Source organism: Epinephelus fuscoguttatus, linkage group LG4 (genome assembly GCF_011397635.1).
Source record: "Epinephelus fuscoguttatus linkage group LG4, E.fuscoguttatus.final_Chr_v1".
In the NCBI taxonomy this organism is placed as follows: domain Eukaryota; kingdom Metazoa; phylum Chordata; class Actinopteri; order Perciformes; family Serranidae; genus Epinephelus; species Epinephelus fuscoguttatus.
The window spans coordinates 43,263,314-43,280,265 of record NC_064755.1 but is presented as its reverse complement, the minus strand read 5'-3'; the positions used below and the strand labels follow the sequence as shown (position 1 = coordinate 43,280,265).

Here is a 16,952-nt window from a genome sequence, read left to right as displayed (position 1 = left end):
GAAGATAGTTTAAAGCTTGAAAATTTGACAGACATTCACTCCAGACCCAGCGGCATCGTTAAATTTCACTTTAACCCGATGTCGGCAGTAGGAGGACAGTGAACGTATCTCCAGGCACTCCCATTTTCTACCGAAAGCTGCAGCAGACCATCAGCTGTACTGTGAATAGAACTGTGTGCCTGTCAATGTGATCGCGGCTCTCTGCTGACGTTCAATGCAGAAAGCATGTCCGAGCCTTTACGAAACACACACTCTCAGTTTATAGTAATCCTAGCTTCATTCGTCTGACTAAGTATCGATAACACACTTAGTATTTTACAAATCAGAAATTCTAATTTGATAAACTCAGGTGCTGATATGCAAAAACAAAACAATTGGGTTTCATTTCTATTTTCTAAAAAAAAAAAAAAAAAAACTTTGGTGGGGGCAGTGAACAGGTGATGTAATCACTGCGTAAAAAGTCCTTGTTTGCACAAACACAGTTCTAAGGCACTGACACACCAAAACGATTGTCAGCTGTTGCCTAATGTCGAGCTGTTGGTGCGCGTCTGTCACTTTAGTTTTAACAGTGTGTCTTCGGCTCTAGTCTTAACGGCGTGTTCATGTGCAACTTTTAGGCCAAGACACAGGCGACGTGAGATGATGCAACAGTCGGCTTTCCTTGCTGCTGGTCACTTTGGTGTGTCTGGGCCTTAACGGTCTTGTGTGTGTCTCGTACCATTGGCAATAGTCGGCCCTTGTCTGCTCTTTTTTTTTTTTTTTTTTTTGGCCGATTCAGCATGTTGACTCAGTGTTGGAGCCAACGGAGCCTGTTGATGAACTAAACCATTCTGATCGGCAGCTCAGCTCAGCGCATGAGAAGAGAAACAGAAGTGAGGAAAGTAAACAAACAGCTAAAGTCAAGAGGGTGTGAGATCACAACAAACTTTGTTATATTATGTAAAATTGTGTTTTTAACAATTGAGCTCTTTAGCTGAAGTTCTTGTTTGTCAGCCCACGGTCAATATCATTTGTTCTTTCAGCGTCGGGTTGTGTTGTTAAGGTGCTAACTGGTTAAGTAGTGTCCTGAATCCGTCATGTCAGTCTTCCTGCTGGTTTCCCTTTTGAAATGACAGACTACTGCCACCTGCTGGTATGGAGAGTTCTTTCCTCTCACACAGGTGCAGAACACAGGAACTAGCCGGCCTACCCCAGACACAGACGATGAGAGTAGACCCAACAGTTGGCCTTTATCGCCATTAAGTCTTCGATGACAGTTTGGTGTGTGGGGGCCCTAACACCAACACTGAACACCAACTACCACGACGAGCCCAACACATACTGCACATCAGTTAATATCGAGTTACCTGGTGGGGCCGTTCAGTGAAGGACTGCGACTACAAATATTAAATAAGGATGTTGCTCAAAGAATAAATAAAAAAAGGTTTGAAAATATAGTAATTTAAGAACCATTCATGAAACAGTTTTAATGGTTGGATGTGTGAAAAGCATCCAGAATACTGATGAGTACAGTATTTTACTGAGCGTACATGCTGCCATCTGGCAGAGCTGTTACACTGTCAGCCTCTGCTTCAGGCAGGAAGTGATTTTTGACGGGACTTATCTACAACACTTCAGTGGAAACCAACCTAACTGGGACATCAACATCTTTTCCAATTACAGAGAAATGACCAGTGCTGCTAGGACGAAATCAACTGGCTTCCACCACATTTCTTAATCATCTCTCAGAGCGTGTGCAAAGCTCAACACCTTTCCTGAGCAGCCTACGCACATTGGCCAATAGCCCGCAGGGAAGAGAGAGTGAGTGAGTTAATTAAGAGAGGAGCTATTTTAAAATACAGACCAACCACTGTTGCACAGTTGGCTGTCTCTGAGAAGAACTTGAAAGAGAAATAAAATACCTGCATGAGAAGGAAAAGACTCACCAACAGTTTCATTATTATATCGCTTCCCTGCTTTGATGATTTGTCACATTTTTATTTATTCCATTTATTTTTGACTACTGACGTACACCAAACTTTTTTTTCCTCCTTTAGAGCAGCTGAGAGAAGAGTGGCAGCTCGATATGAAGGTCAACAACGTCAAACCCCAAGTCACCAGTTTGGTGCTGCAAACAAATTAACCGTTTAATGCCCAGAGATGGAGAGCTCTGTTAATATCTTCAGACACATCCCACACAAAACACCTCAAACTGTGTTCTGCATACGAAAGGCACTGACAGTGTGTTATATGGTGTCATACACCACAAGGCAGGAGAGGCCGGAGGGTGCCAGTTTTTTAGCAGCTCCTCTTATAAAGGACCAAATGAGTATAGATTTCCTCTCTCTTCAAATCCTCACAGCCTCTGAACCTGTGATTATAGTCCGAACAAATTACATCCTGGGCCCATAAAGTCACCTGAGGAGCCACCTCTGAAAATTAATTTTCTCTTTTGAACATTATGAATGAGAATGTCAAGTAAGAGCTCACAGTCATCACCCTTAAAGTGGGATTTTTACATTTAGCTGATGCACCAGAACAACTTACAATGAGTATTATAAAAGCAGGAGGCTGAAGCACTTAAGTGCACCCACTGTATTTTAATAACATTAAGAGAGTCAAATAATAATTTTCAAAAAAAGATAGCCTTGATTTGTGAGAATTGTCTTCAAAATCATCACTAATATCATAATGAATTTGAACTCTACTCTCAGTATATTCAGATCATACTGTGAATGTCTGCACATTCCCAGGACAATATTTTACAAATTTCTACACAAAAAATTACAACTTCTTAAACTGTTTAGCTTTTCCATTTTAAGGCAGATATATTATACATATACTTTTATATTTTTATTATATTTTTTCCTTTTTCTAAATTCAACCCCAATCCCAGAAAAGTTAAGACGCTAGACAAAACACAAATAAAAACAGAACGCAATTATATGCAATCCCTTTTTGACCTATACTGAATTGAAAACAGTACCAAGATATTTTATGTTTAGACTGAGAACCCTTGTTGTTTTTGTAAATATACACTCAAATCTGAATTTGATGTTGCAATAAGTTCCAAAAAGTTGGGACAGGAGCATGTTTACCGCTGTGTTACATCACCTTTTCTTTAAACAACACTCAGGAAGTGTTCTTTATTGTTTTGAAAGTAGCTCTCAAAGTAAAATTCTTTTCCATTCTTGCTTGATATCCGACTTCAGTGTCTCAACAGTCGACGCTTCATCATGTTTCATACATGTTCAGTGGGAGACAGGTGTGGCCTGCAGGCAGGCCAGTCTGGTACCTGCACTCTGTCACTACGAAGCCACGCTGTTGGAACACGTCACAATGTGTCTCATTGTCTCGCTGGAATAAGACGCAACGTCCCTGAAAAAGATGGCGTCTGGATGGCAGCATATGCTGCTCCAAAACGTGAAGTTACCCATGATGCAGCTCTCCATCTCATCACAGATGTGAGGTTACCCATGATGCACCTCTCCATCACAGATGCTAGCTTTGAACTTTGAGCTGGTAACAATCTAGATGGTCCCTGAGGACAGGACGTCCATGACGGACTGGTCAGACCATTTTGTGTCAGTCCATCTCAGATGAGCTTGGGCTCAGAGAAGTGGGCGGAGCATGGTAGAGTCTGAACTGTCACTGGTAGATGCAGTGATGTGTTTACTGACAGTGGTTTTCCAAAGTGTTCCTGAGCCCATTATCCTTTATACAGACATGTTGGTTTTTAATGTAGTGCAGTCTGAGGGGTCAAAGGTCACGGGCAGTCAGTGTTGTTTTTCGGCCAGAGATTTCTGCAGATTGTCTGAATCTTTTGATGATATTCTGGATTGTAGATGTGAAATCCCTAGATTTCTTGCAATTGTGTGTTAAGGAACACATGTTTTCTTTAACTGTTAGACTAAAGACTCTTTTAGGGCCGACGTCACAATGACATCATGTTATCAGCTGGAGGTGCAGCTGCCTCTCCCCCACAGGGCTGTAGGCTCCATAGGAGTGTTAAAATGTGTTTGTCTTGTTGTGTTATTGGGAGCCAGAATAGAAGGAGTCATGGCTCAAAACCAGCCGCCACTGCCCATCAACAAAAACAAAGACAACTATGGTTAAATGTGATAAGACCAAAGGACTGGACGGAGGCCATCATCAAAAATGCTCACATGTGCAGCGCACACTTCATATCAGGTTACGTCAAAGTATTTCCTGTTGTAGGGATGAATAAGGTTATGTGTATTAAGGGTTATCATGTCCACCTCATCAGAAACTGGGGAGGGATTAAGAGGAAGATTGGATTTCTCTGGAACACTAACTTTTTAGCACATTAGCTAATGTTAGCTTCCATAGCAAAACAAACAAGTGCCGTCCTCCTTTGTAAGACTGGCGTTGGAGTTATTCACATTTTACACAGTGTCCCAACTTTTTTGGAACTGGGGTCGTATTTTTCTTGACTTTTCTCCAATTGTGTTTTGTTTTTGCACCAAGACACAGAAAGCAAATTCCTTGTATGTGAAAACCTATTAAAATACTACTTAGCAAATCTGATTCTGACTAAAAAGAAGTGATGTTTCTTACCAATATGAGTCCTGATATGAGGGAGGAAGTGCCCGTCAGAGCCACGTAAAACTTGGGCGTCAGGGTGTTGAGAAACATGCTTACTGTAAAGGAGACACAGAGAGAAGAAAAGACAGATGGTTTAGAGATTACTATTAAACACTACAAAACCTCTCGTCTCCACCAAAGGAGGATATATCAGAAAAGATATTTGCAGAATCAAATGCTTTATGTCCATATAAAACTAGGTTATGTCTGCCCAGAAGACAAGACTGCGAGAAACATCAAACAGACTCAGAAGATTCGAGCACATTTGTGATCACAAGACATGAAACATTTCATGCTAAAACACAGCATCCACATGCAGTGTTTGGCATTTCCCAGAGAGCGCTGCTGCTCAGACGTGAAATTGCACAACGCCAGGGGAGCAGGGTAAGCCTGACTACAGAGTGAAGACACACTGTAGAAAACCAGGGAGCAAATTGAGCCTGACTGGCAGCTGAGATACAGTATTCACAAGCAATTTACTAAACTTTACCAAGCAAATACAACTTTTAGCTTGAAAATATGTCATGTAGATGGTGTGTGAATGGCTGTGAAGTGGACAGAGTAGAAACCGCAGTGAGTTTAGCAGCATTCAACTCAATGTGTAGCTGGTAGTTAATTTTCTAATGCTAGCTCTCAGCATTTACTGAGCAAACAGCCTTGAACTCTGGCTACTACAAAAACAAGAAGCTTCACTTCTACTGCTCTTATCAGCACAGGTAAATCTCATCAGTGCTGTCAGTGACTGTAAAATGTGATGGATGTCAGAATGTACTATAAAAAATGAAGTATTATAGGTTTAACTTACCAAAACAAAAGCTTTACATTTCAAATACAACACCAGCTCTCATCACCCCTCAACCCCTTCACATTTAACTCAGTTTTCTACACAATTTAAATCTTCTACTGCCAGTTACATCAGGTCTGTGAACTGGAAAATTAGATCTCAGAAGGCCTTATCTTACACACAGTGCACAGCAGCGCTCAGCACAGCACAACAGTCACTGTTAATTTCAGACCGATGCAGTTGTAATTTTCACAGCCAGCAGCCACGCTGTGTGAGTAGCAAATGTATGAGAGTGTACATCTTAAAATGTGGTGTGGTCAGGTGAACTGTTGCCGTACTGCTGTGCTGAGGCTGCAGAAAGTGAGTGATCTGTTGACCAACAAAAACCTGGTCTGAAGTCAGAGTGGCTCAGTATTTTACTGCTATTTAAAGAGTGTAATATTCAGCTGGTGAGATGCATCGACATGAGCGGGTTCACAGCAACACATGCGAAGGGTGCAGGTGGGTGAAATAATACATCATTTAAGAGGAAAATAATAATTACATTCTCTAAAATGTCAAATCAACTGCTGTCCCATGCCACATCAAGAGAGATGCTGTGTGCATTAACACATGAGGAGCAGCATAACTTCATTATTTCAGAAGCTAAAAGTTTAGTTCTGTTTCCTCTGTCAAGTTTATAACCACAGTCTTTTGTTCTGCTGCTTAAATGTCCTTCAATATTTACACAGTGACATCGCTGATCTTACTGCTGTACATTCAGCAGAAAACTGCTCGCTTCTCCAGTTTGTTGAGTCCGACATGAAAACAGCAGTGTATTTACAGGGAATTGAGATGACACAAGCTCCTTTTACTCTGCCTCCTCAAGGCGGGAATTTCACGCGTTTATGCCGGCTCGCCGTTGTGTGTAAAAGGTACAAAGGCAGAATGGAGGGACAGAGTTGACCTGCCTTTAAACCAGCATCGGAGGTAGTGACAGCACCAAATCAACGTCTATATAAACGGGACAACCGGCACGACGGGATCATGAGCGGTGCAGGTGTGACGTTTTGACGACGTGTTGAAAAAGTAGCTGACAGCAGTTAGCAGCTAACTCAAAAAAGTGCAGCAGCCAAAAATGTCCACAAATTGGGAAAACAATGAGGTCCAGGAGCTCCTTTGCCTTCAAGCAGAGGACGAGATCAGCCACCATATTAACAGGGACCACTAATGATTATTATTGACATGTTAATGCCTTAATAAAAGACACGTTATCCTTAATAAAGCGCCGCCAACACATATGTTAAATGTCACATTAAAGGCCAACGCTGTTCTGTTACATGTCACACCGGTTGCTCTTCTTCTGCTTCAGCGATGCCGGCATGCTGTCTAAAATCACACACTGGAGCAACATGATGCCGTCGTTGTTTGGTTCTGTATAAAAATGCAAACATGGCTTAAAGAAGGACTGTGTAGCGGCTCTATAGTGTGATGTTTGTGTAAAAAGGGCTGCTGATTGGCTAAATTTATATTACACCCAACTCAAGTCAACTTAAGTAACATTACAGTATTGATTTTGAAGTTTTAACCACTGGTTTTTACCTCATTTTATCCCTCCTGTTCATTTTTATTCTATTTTATTCATTAATTTTCTTTTCTTTGTACGGACCTTTAATCATCATCATTATATTTTATTGTCTTATTGTTGTAATTTTCTAGTCCTGCAAAATTTTACATTTAGTTGTTTGTGTTATCCTTTAAATTGTATCTGTGTCATTCCAATTTTGCCATGTGTGCCACTAATTTAGGAACTCAATACAACCTCTTCGCTCTGAACACCTTACTTTGCACCCAGATTATGCACCATTTAAGAAGCAAAAGTGTCTGGACATGCCTTAAATGCACTTTAGATCATGTGCTACATAACTTAAATATGGCCCAGAGTCAATGATCCATATCAATCATGTTTTACAGTACAGAGCTGAGCCACACTCCTCTTAAAACACCAGTCTTCATCACAACCCTGATACTTTCAAGCCAACCGTATTTCTATTCCACCGGCATCGTTCTGAGGTAATGTATTCATAGTTTATGTAGCAGATTATTCAGAGATTTTCATGCACTTCTGTTTAGAGTTATTGTCACGAGTTAATTTCCCGCCCTGAGTGTTGGAAGGAATGAGTGTGACTAAGTTGTTTTAGCTGTAATACTTGTGATATTATTATGCTTGAAGGATGAAGCAACAAAAACAGTGTCACAGTGTCCTCCTCTGCCATCTGTTTTCAATTTGTGTTTTCAATTTCACAAACATCTCTTTGAGGAAAAAAACAAAAAAACAATCAGTGATAACCAAAGTGACAAATGATGTTTGGAGCTGTGACCTTTCTGTTCATTATCTAAAAACTGTTTATTTTAAAATGCACTGGAGTTATAGTGAACTGAAGTTCTGACTTCATGAGGCATTATTTTAATTCTGTTTTTATGCTTTAAGATGGATGCAGATATGAAGTGCCTCCTGCAGCCACAGAAATCTCAATTTGAAGATAAAAAGCAGGCTGAAGTGACTGAGGGGGAAACACACAGTATAAGCAATGATCTGCCTGGAGAGATTAACTGCTACCTGACTGGTATCACCTGTAAATAGATCCTAACATCTACGACTGCACAGAGCTGCAAACCTGCAGTGAAGTTCAGTGTGTACAGACAACCTGGCCAATGATTATTAACATTTTCACTTCCAAATAACCTATGTATTTAATATGGTTTAAGAGTTTAACATCAGTCTAACTGCTTGTATGACTGACCTGTGCATTCTGTGTGCTGCCATTCTCTAGCACAGTTATAACTGACAGGAATGGCAGCCAAAAAATAAAGTGTACAAAGTGTTATCAATATTATAGTGGGACATTTCACTGATTTTTGGTGAGCTGCCAAAATGCAGCGTCATTTCTGCTGGTGGCTACAGGTGACCTTGCCCTCCTACATTTGGATTCTCTAAGCTGTAGTAATCGATGCTCCACTGATAGACCGTCGCTCCGCCATTGTGTTGGGATGTCACATGAAATCACCAGGAGTCAGAGGATGATGGGGAGGGTAGGACAAAGACCCCACTCAGATGAACCCCAGCCTCATACCCACACAGAAACACACACAGAAACACACACACAAGCATAAACTAAGTGCAGCTGGACAGCTATTCATGGCTGTGAAGTGGAGGCTCTCGTCCTCGCAGAAAAGGCTCTTTCAGATTGGCCTGTGGTAACAGCTGCTGTCAGCCTGCACTGACGAGAGGATACTGCTGTCTGGCTGGCAAATGACTCTCATCTTCATCAAGCTCAAAAATGTGGCCATAATTAACATACGGTCTACTCACAGGAAGTAATATAGGAGGGTGGCTATAATCCAAAAGTCACAGATTTAAAGTGGAAACAGAGCTTTGAACTTTGTCTCTACAGAGATGATCATAAATCAGGATGTTTTCACCAAGCTAGAAAAGGTAAACTTGGAATAACAAATAAAGATTACTGTGTTGTGATGGTTTGTTCCACTTCTGCCCAAAACCTGTCCTGCATTTTACACTGGACTAAGTGACTCTGCTGCACTTGTTCCATGTATATAACACAGTCACTGAGACATGTTCCTGTTGTTTGTGTGTGCAGCGAATGAAGCGATCATCAGCTGAGCCACTGAACAGAAAAAAAGACTCCGTATCAACAGGACCATATGCAGCAACAGTTTACAGCTAATCATTTCACTGCAGAGGATATTTCTGACCAGTTAAGCATGTCAGTTTATGGGTTAATTTTGCTGGAAAACATCACTTGGAGCTATGGGAACATGTGATGTACATTTAACCTCATGTGAGGACATTTTAAATACTAAACAAAGACAAGCAAAAACATTATCGACTGATGAATTAAAACAGTTGTTTGCTGAGGTCCTGTTTGATTTGTCTTGAGGCAAGACAGCGTTAGCAGGGTTGTGAAATTAAAAAAAAATAGATCCTCTCTTAACTGTATGCCCTGGAATCAAGCCCCACAGACAGAAACCATTCATCCTCCTTGTGTAATTTAATTACATAATCAACGGGTAAAGTTATAGCACGAATTTCCCAATTGGAGATCAACTGAGACTCAGACTAAATTAAACCGAAATGTAATCAAGCCTCAACGTCACACAATTAACTGTAGAATCAGAATGAGACGGCTGATGCCAAATAAGATGCTCAGGTCTCACAGCGACACAGATCAGACACATGACCATGAAGCTGATGGTTTTTACAGAAAATAAAAAACTGAGACATGTTCACTGTGTGTGTGTGCAACGAATAAAGCAATCAGCAATTAAGCCACTGTAAAGACAAAAACCTCAACACCACCAGGAGTATATGCACCTTCAAACACTTAAACTCAGGGGAGGAGAGGGGATTCTTTTAGGATGTTTCATAGCAAATGTGGCTTGTGTGTGTGTTTCACAATCAGCCCACTGACTGCAGTTAGCCAGGTCCAAGTCAACCACCTTTTAAACCTTAAATTATTTGGTTCAGCAAAACAAAGCTCTGCAGAGGAATATCCTCACATTCATACAGACCACCACACATTGGTGGCAAACTTTTAAGCAAATAAATTTTAATAGATTAAACAGCTCCTCACCACAGCTTCAGAATACGCTTCCTGGTCAGCAGTAACGCAGTGTATATGTCTTGAGCTTTTATTGTGAAAGGTACGAACAGAAGGACTGAAGCTGTAATGCACTGCCACTGACAAAGAAATTGGCATCTTGGTTAAACTACAGAGCCTCCATGCTATTATTTTATTACTGTTATATGTACAGGCACAACTCATATTCCCCAGCAACATATTAGCTGGAAGCTAGCAGCAGACCAGCAGCAAGTGATGTTTTAGCAAATCAGCTGATGTCCTGTACAGTAAACAGTGCAACAAAACTCAGAGCGCTCAAGACAATCAGATTCAGCACACGGTACTGTTTAGACCAGTGGTTCCCAACTGGTGCAGCCACATAGTCCAGATTTGTCCTCAGTCATTAGTTCAAGGTCCACACAGTTTAATACATTAGCATCACACTTGGATTCAGCCATTTCATCAGGGTAGTTTGTTGTCTCTTTTCAGTAGCTGTCCGTTAGTCAGTCACTCTACAGCAGGAAACAGCACTTTTTTTTGTTTGTTTGTTTGTTTGTTTTTTTACAAACTTGACATGTTCCCAAGTCACTTGCGGTCCCTTAAGAAAGAACTACGTGACCCACTTTTGGACTGCAACCTACCAGTTGGGAACCACTGGTTTAGACTCTCAAAAAACACATCTGTAGTGTGTGTGTGTGTGTGTGTCTCTGAAACTGTGACATTGACAGCAGAGGAGCTGCAGAGCTGTGCGTCCCTGAATGACACCAAAACGTGGCAGAGACACCAAACGGAAAATCTACCGGCATTTGGCGCTTGACTCCACACCAGCTACAACTGTTGACTTGACTCAAACAGCGGCTGGATGTTCACGTGTCCTGTTGTCATTTGTGAAATCTTAGTTGAAGCTCAATCAGAACTAACTGATCTGAACCACATTGGGAAACAACAGTATGTATATTATGGACGTCTCCATCCACTCTCAAACTTCCATATTGGAGCCGATCAAGGCATTTTTTTTTTAACTGATCAGAATCGGCTACACTGAGCTATACAGAACCTGATCTGAACCTGTGTTTTACGCCAGCTGTCACACAGGTGTTTTTACTGGCCGAGCTTTTATGCACAGCAACACACAAGGTGTAGCCGTCATTAACTCCCCAACTCCTCGTCCCTCCTCCAGTTCGTACCCCACTCGCCATCAGCAACAGCAAAACACTTTTGTGTAAGTTATTTATCTAATTTTTGAGCAGTCATTGGAGAGTCTCTTGAGTTTTGCTGTCATTTATGGTGCGCGGTGTTGGAGCTGATGATACTGACACTCACCAAGCCACTGCAAGTGCAACATGAGCCCTGTGTGCAAAAAGCCAACAAGAGTAATTTATTAATGTAAAACACGTAAAGATGACAAATACAAACACTCAACAGAATTCAGTTCATTCAGGTAACTGAGGGAAAGGCTGCACTGAAGCATTGGGGAATACTCTGAGAGGAACTCCCTCGAGACAGCGACCACACCAAAGAGATCACAGACAGGGTTTGGTATTTTATATTTTGTTATTTTGTAAAAGATAAAAAGAAGAACAGCCTGGATGCTGTTTTTTTTTTCTTAATGTATTGCTGAGATATTCAGTTGTCAAGCAAATACATTGGATTGATTTTGTTGACTTTAAAGTACTTGATGTGAGACTGTGCAGATGTATTATCTGGAAAAATAGAAGTATTTAATTCGGGCTGGGTATCTGCACATGCTCAACCTTAAATGACTCTGATCAGGGCTGGGGGCAAAAAACATCCTAGTCTATAGTTGTTCCAAACCTTGTTCCAAGCCTTTCATAGTTTTATTCACAATGAAATAGACAGAAAAAAGGGAAAAGAGACGTTTAAACCCAGCTGACTTTCTCACAGCTGCATAACTGGCCAATCACAGCATGAAGTGTGTGTGGGTGCTGGATGGTCGGTACCAGAGAGTTAAAAAATTTGTCGGAAACAGGCCTCTAGTGTGCAACACAAGGAAGTGCATTTCTTTATGAATGGATAGAAACCTGTTAGAAACGACCTGTAGCCATGAGGGAAGGGCTAATTTTGTCCGTTTTTCACCATCCGATAGTTTGAAATACGCACTTGGAACATTACTGGGACAAAAACAGGAACAGAACACTGCAACGAATAAGTGAAGATGTTGGCCTGCCAGATACGTGGTATGATTTATTTAAAAAAAAATGTATGAATGGCTGAACGTGTAACATGCCTGTGCTTTCATATTAAACTGATAAAGATGATGACTGTGTTTCATATCAGACTGATAAATCTGACTGTATATAATGTATAATCATATTTTAGCAGAATAACATTACTCAGATTCACAGTTTTTTAAATTAGATAAACTATTTTTTTTTAAATCACTTGACAGTTAACAGGCAACTGAACCTGTTCGCTAGTTAGCAGCCTGTTACCTAGTCAAAAGGTCTCTTGAAATCCACCGCAAAAGTTCAACTTTTTTAACGTACTTGAGGCCTGTACTCTCTGGACCAAAATATTACAGAGGGGAGGAGTTTCACAGGCACATCAGATATCACAGAGATTCCCATAGGAATTATTGGACTTTCAGTTGACTCGTCTCCGTACACATAGGTAAGTGGAAACGAGGCGTCAGAGGTATTCGACATCTGAAAAGCAGTTCTGATTTGAGTATACTGGAAGCTGAAGCCCTTCCTGCTTACCCTGCGTCATTGTCTTTGAATAAGATCATCACCGAAATGTCTTGAGTAAAGATGAATAACAATTGTTTTCTTTATCAATTAGTCTGTCGATCATTTTTTAAATAATCTTTTAATCTATAAAAGGATGAAAAATACCTCATCATACATCCTAAAATTAAAGCAATATTTTCAAATAGCTGGACAAAACCAAAAAATAATCAATTTAAAATAATGTAAAACACAGAACAGCAACAGATCCTCACGTCTCAGAAGCTGCCATTTTGTCTGATAATTATTAAATTTGCAACTAATTATTTTGCGGTCACTTTATACAACTAACTGATTAATCAACTAACTGTTTCATCACTGGCCGTGTGTAACAACACCTTTGTCTTTTTTTTAAATGGGGGGAGATGATTTCTCATTCATAATATTTCCCTGCCTGGCTCATATTCAAACTGGTGACTGTGTTTATGGATCATGTTCATATCTCCACCTCTCTGCCAGAAACCTCTCCTCTGAGTTTACAGCGGTGAGGAAGCAGCAGCCAGAGAGCATGTTGGGAGAATAGCGTGATGAACTGAAGGGACAAATTCTAACAGACAGACTGAGGACTAAATGTCACCGGCGACAACAGGAGATGTGACCTTTACTGAAGAGGGGACGGTCGGCAGACTGCTGGCCTGACCAGAATGATAAAAGACACACACTGACACACACACACGTGAGCACGCACACATTCAAACGCACAATGACTCTCATAAATGCGCGGTCACACACACACACACACAGATCTATGTCCTTTAACTACAAAAGGGAACAAATGAAAAGACTTATCATTATGCATTCATGAGAAACTCTTTCAATGTTACTACCACCATATGTCTGACACGGCTGACACATACTCTGCCCTGCAACAGCCTTCGCCAGGTCACACTGACAAAGATTTAAGGCTGCGGTTAACCATTACATTTGTTACAGATTAATCTCTAGATTATATTCTCAATTAATCGATAAATTGTTTGGTCTTTGAAACATTAGAAACAGTGATAAAAGCCTGTTACATATCCTTGAGCCTAAAGTGACCTCATTTTTTTGTCAAACCAACATTTCTGAACCCAAAAATATTAAAATTACTGTCATTTAAGATCCAAGGAAAGCACCAGTCCTCAGAGTTTTTGCATTTTTGTTTGAAAAATGACTTATTAATGTCTTTGCATTTTTACTCGGAACCAAACAACAGTGGCGTCATGCCGCTCCAGTGTGTGATTTTAGACAACATGTTGGCATCCCCGGGGCAAAAGATACAGATAGTTACAGGCATGACTTTTAACACAACAGCGTAAGCCTGACATATAACATACCTGTCAGCAGCGCTTTATAAACAGTAACAGTAACATAACATGTCAATAATAATAATAATTTATCATCCCTGTTATATAGTGGCTGATCTCGTCCTCTGCTCGGAGGGTAAGGAGCTCCTGGACTTCAATGTTTCCCCAATTTGTGGACATTTTCTGCCGCTGTTCTTCTTCTTTAAGTTAGCTGCTAACTGCAACCAGCTTTTTTAAAATCTCCTGCCATGGGCTGCACACATAACACGCGGTCAAATCATCCCAGCCATGACCCCGTCCTAACGGCTAACCCGTTTATACAGACATTTTTTCAGCGCTGTTACCAACACTGCTGCCGCCTTATAGGCGAGACAACTCTGTCCCCCCGCTCTGTGATTGTACCTTTTATGCAGAACCGCAAGGCGATATAACGGTGTGAAATTCCCACCTTGAAGAGGCAGTGTAAAAGAGGCTATAGATTACGTTAAGTAACATTTAGTCCAAAATATTGTTGGAACAAAAGTATTTAAGACAGACCGTCGACTGCTGACAAACTCTATAAAGTGAAACCATGAAGTACTAGGACAGTGACATATTTTGTTGGCTTTGTACTCCTGTACATTCAGTATGAAATAATGAATATCAGACCAAAGTGCCGACAGTTAGACTTAATTTAAGGGTATTTACGTGCTCATAAGATGTACCCTTAGGGAACTGTGGCTATTTAATTACAAAGACGGCCAATTTTATGGGCAACTACATATATATATACACTAGACAAAATAAGACAAACTTATCTCTTTTTAAATAACTGCAAATCCCTTGTGTGGAGTCTCCTACACCCAAGAAAACACGTTGATAGTAATGCTCTGATTGGTCTGTGGTTCAGTCTCACTTATCATTTGCAGGCTTTTTGTCCTCAGACTAGTCGTCAATAGAGCTGCAACAATAAGTTAACTAGTCAATTACTTGATCAACAGAGAAATAAATCACTATTTAAACTATTCTGATAATCAGTAAAGTACTTTTTTCATTCACAGATGGCAAAATGTTGTTTTCAGCCTCTCAAAAAAAATTTTTTTTACTATTTTCTTGCATTTCATAGACTAAATGATTAATTGAAAATATAACTGGCAGATTATATTTGCAACCCTAGTCCTCAACAAGTGAAAATACCTGTTCAGGATGGATGTCCTGCTGCATTGTTCTAAATTGTGAGACTGAATTTAAAGTCCTCCACTGTTCATACATGTTGGATGTGAGCACCCTAAGACACCCTGAAGGTTTTAAAAGTGACTGTTTGATTATAAATCCAGTGTGCTGGAGTAGAGACAAGACAGTGAAAGACAATGATTGAAAACAAAAAGCCAAAACTGCACAGAAATGTCTTCAGAGCATCAGTGTTGACGTTACCACAGTAGCCAAGTCAGAGTCAAGACCTCCTGCAGCATCAGTTTCAGGTCTTAAACACTGCTCATCTCATCGTGCTCATTAACAGCTGTACCACATCTGTTCAAACAAGTTACTGAATTTCTTCTGAATTTCTGCGTTGAAACCAGTGGTGAGTTTTACAGCTCACATATGGAGCTCAAATGTGTGTCCTTCAGCGTGTCATTACCGTGTGTCACTGCAGGGCGCTGCTGTGTTGTAAAACTGAATCACGCTGTAAAGTACGTATTTATTCACTTGCTAATTTTGAGTATTTGACAGTTTCTTTTTAATGTTTTAGTGTGCTTCTTGACAGCTTAGTAGATGTTAAGATGGACAAATGAGTGTTGGTACCACAAATGAAAGAGTGGTACTGATGAATAAACATTACCGTAAGAAGCAATATGTGAGTAACATAAGACAAAGTTCCCGCGGGCTGCCTGCAACCTAACCTGAGTTGTAAGTCACTGCTCATCCCTGAAATGTTTGTTGGCAGAGCCGATTAGGGAGCGCCTCATAGCCTGGCTCCTGCAGCTGGCCCTGACTGATGGGGCTGCTAGCAGAGCCTGTCTGGGTCTAACTACCTCCACTGACCTTTGGGCAAGGAGGAGTGCAGCCAGCATCTGTCACAGCAGCAGCAGCAGCTGGTGGGTTCATCCCTGTGTGTGTTACATGTGTGTGGACAGTGTTTCTGCATGTGGTTAAAAGATTCGGTCCTGTTTGTTTGTGGGTCAGTAAGGTATACATGTATCTTTAGTTTTATGAGTAAACAATGTACACAGTGCAGAACTAACCAGCTATATGAAGAACACCGACAGATCGATCACTGTCCAATGTTACCCACACGTTTAAAACTAAGTATTGTGAGGTTCTTTGACTCAGCAGCAGAGCAGGCATTATTTGTAGCTGTTTTACCAGCACTGCTCAATTCCTCAAACTTATCTTTAACATGAGGAGGAAATACAGAATGAGAGAGAGAGAGAGAGAGAGAGAGCAGCGTCCAAGGACAGAGATAAGAGACAAACTCAAAATCTCTCATTTAAAATTCTGGAAATCTATTTTGGGTGTCAGCAAAAGAACTTCCAAACAACGGCTGTGGAGACGAACGGTCTCCCTCGTGCAGAAACAGAGGAGATCCAAGAAGCAGCAGCAAAATCTCTCTGCCGAGGAGACCGGGAAATCAATTGAATCCACAGTTGTGTCAGGTCATGCTCAACATCCAAATGCAGACATAGAGAACCTGATCCACAGCAAAAACTGAGAATCATCCAACACTGTTGTGCCAGTCCACTGACACTGAAACACAGCAGTTTGAAAAAATACTGCCTAAAATACCAAAGACACACTTGGAAGAGAAAGACAGGCTTAGATCTCACTTCTTAAAACCTTTATTTTTTGTCTGACTCTTATTGCAATGTATTCAAGCACATGAGATCCAAGAGAGCATTACCTGGACCAGAGAAACATCAAACTGAAAATGCTGTTCACAGAGATAGTTCATTCA

General features: G+C 40.7%; 1 protein-coding gene across 6 annotated transcripts in view; it reads right to left on the bottom strand.

Annotated features, from left to right (window-relative positions):
- The window catches only part of LOC125886746 (suppressor of tumorigenicity 7 protein homolog), a 92,836-nt gene that overhangs the window by 29,264 nt on the left and 46,620 nt on the right, over positions 1-16,952 (bottom strand). For all 6 annotated transcript variants that reach the window (XM_049573043.1, XM_049573042.1, XM_049573044.1 and 3 more), the window contains one exon: positions 4,558-4,640. In XM_049573043.1, the coding sequence (XP_049429000.1) occupies positions 4,558-4,640 (83 nt within the window). The remainder of the gene's footprint in view (positions 1-4,557; positions 4,641-16,952) is intronic.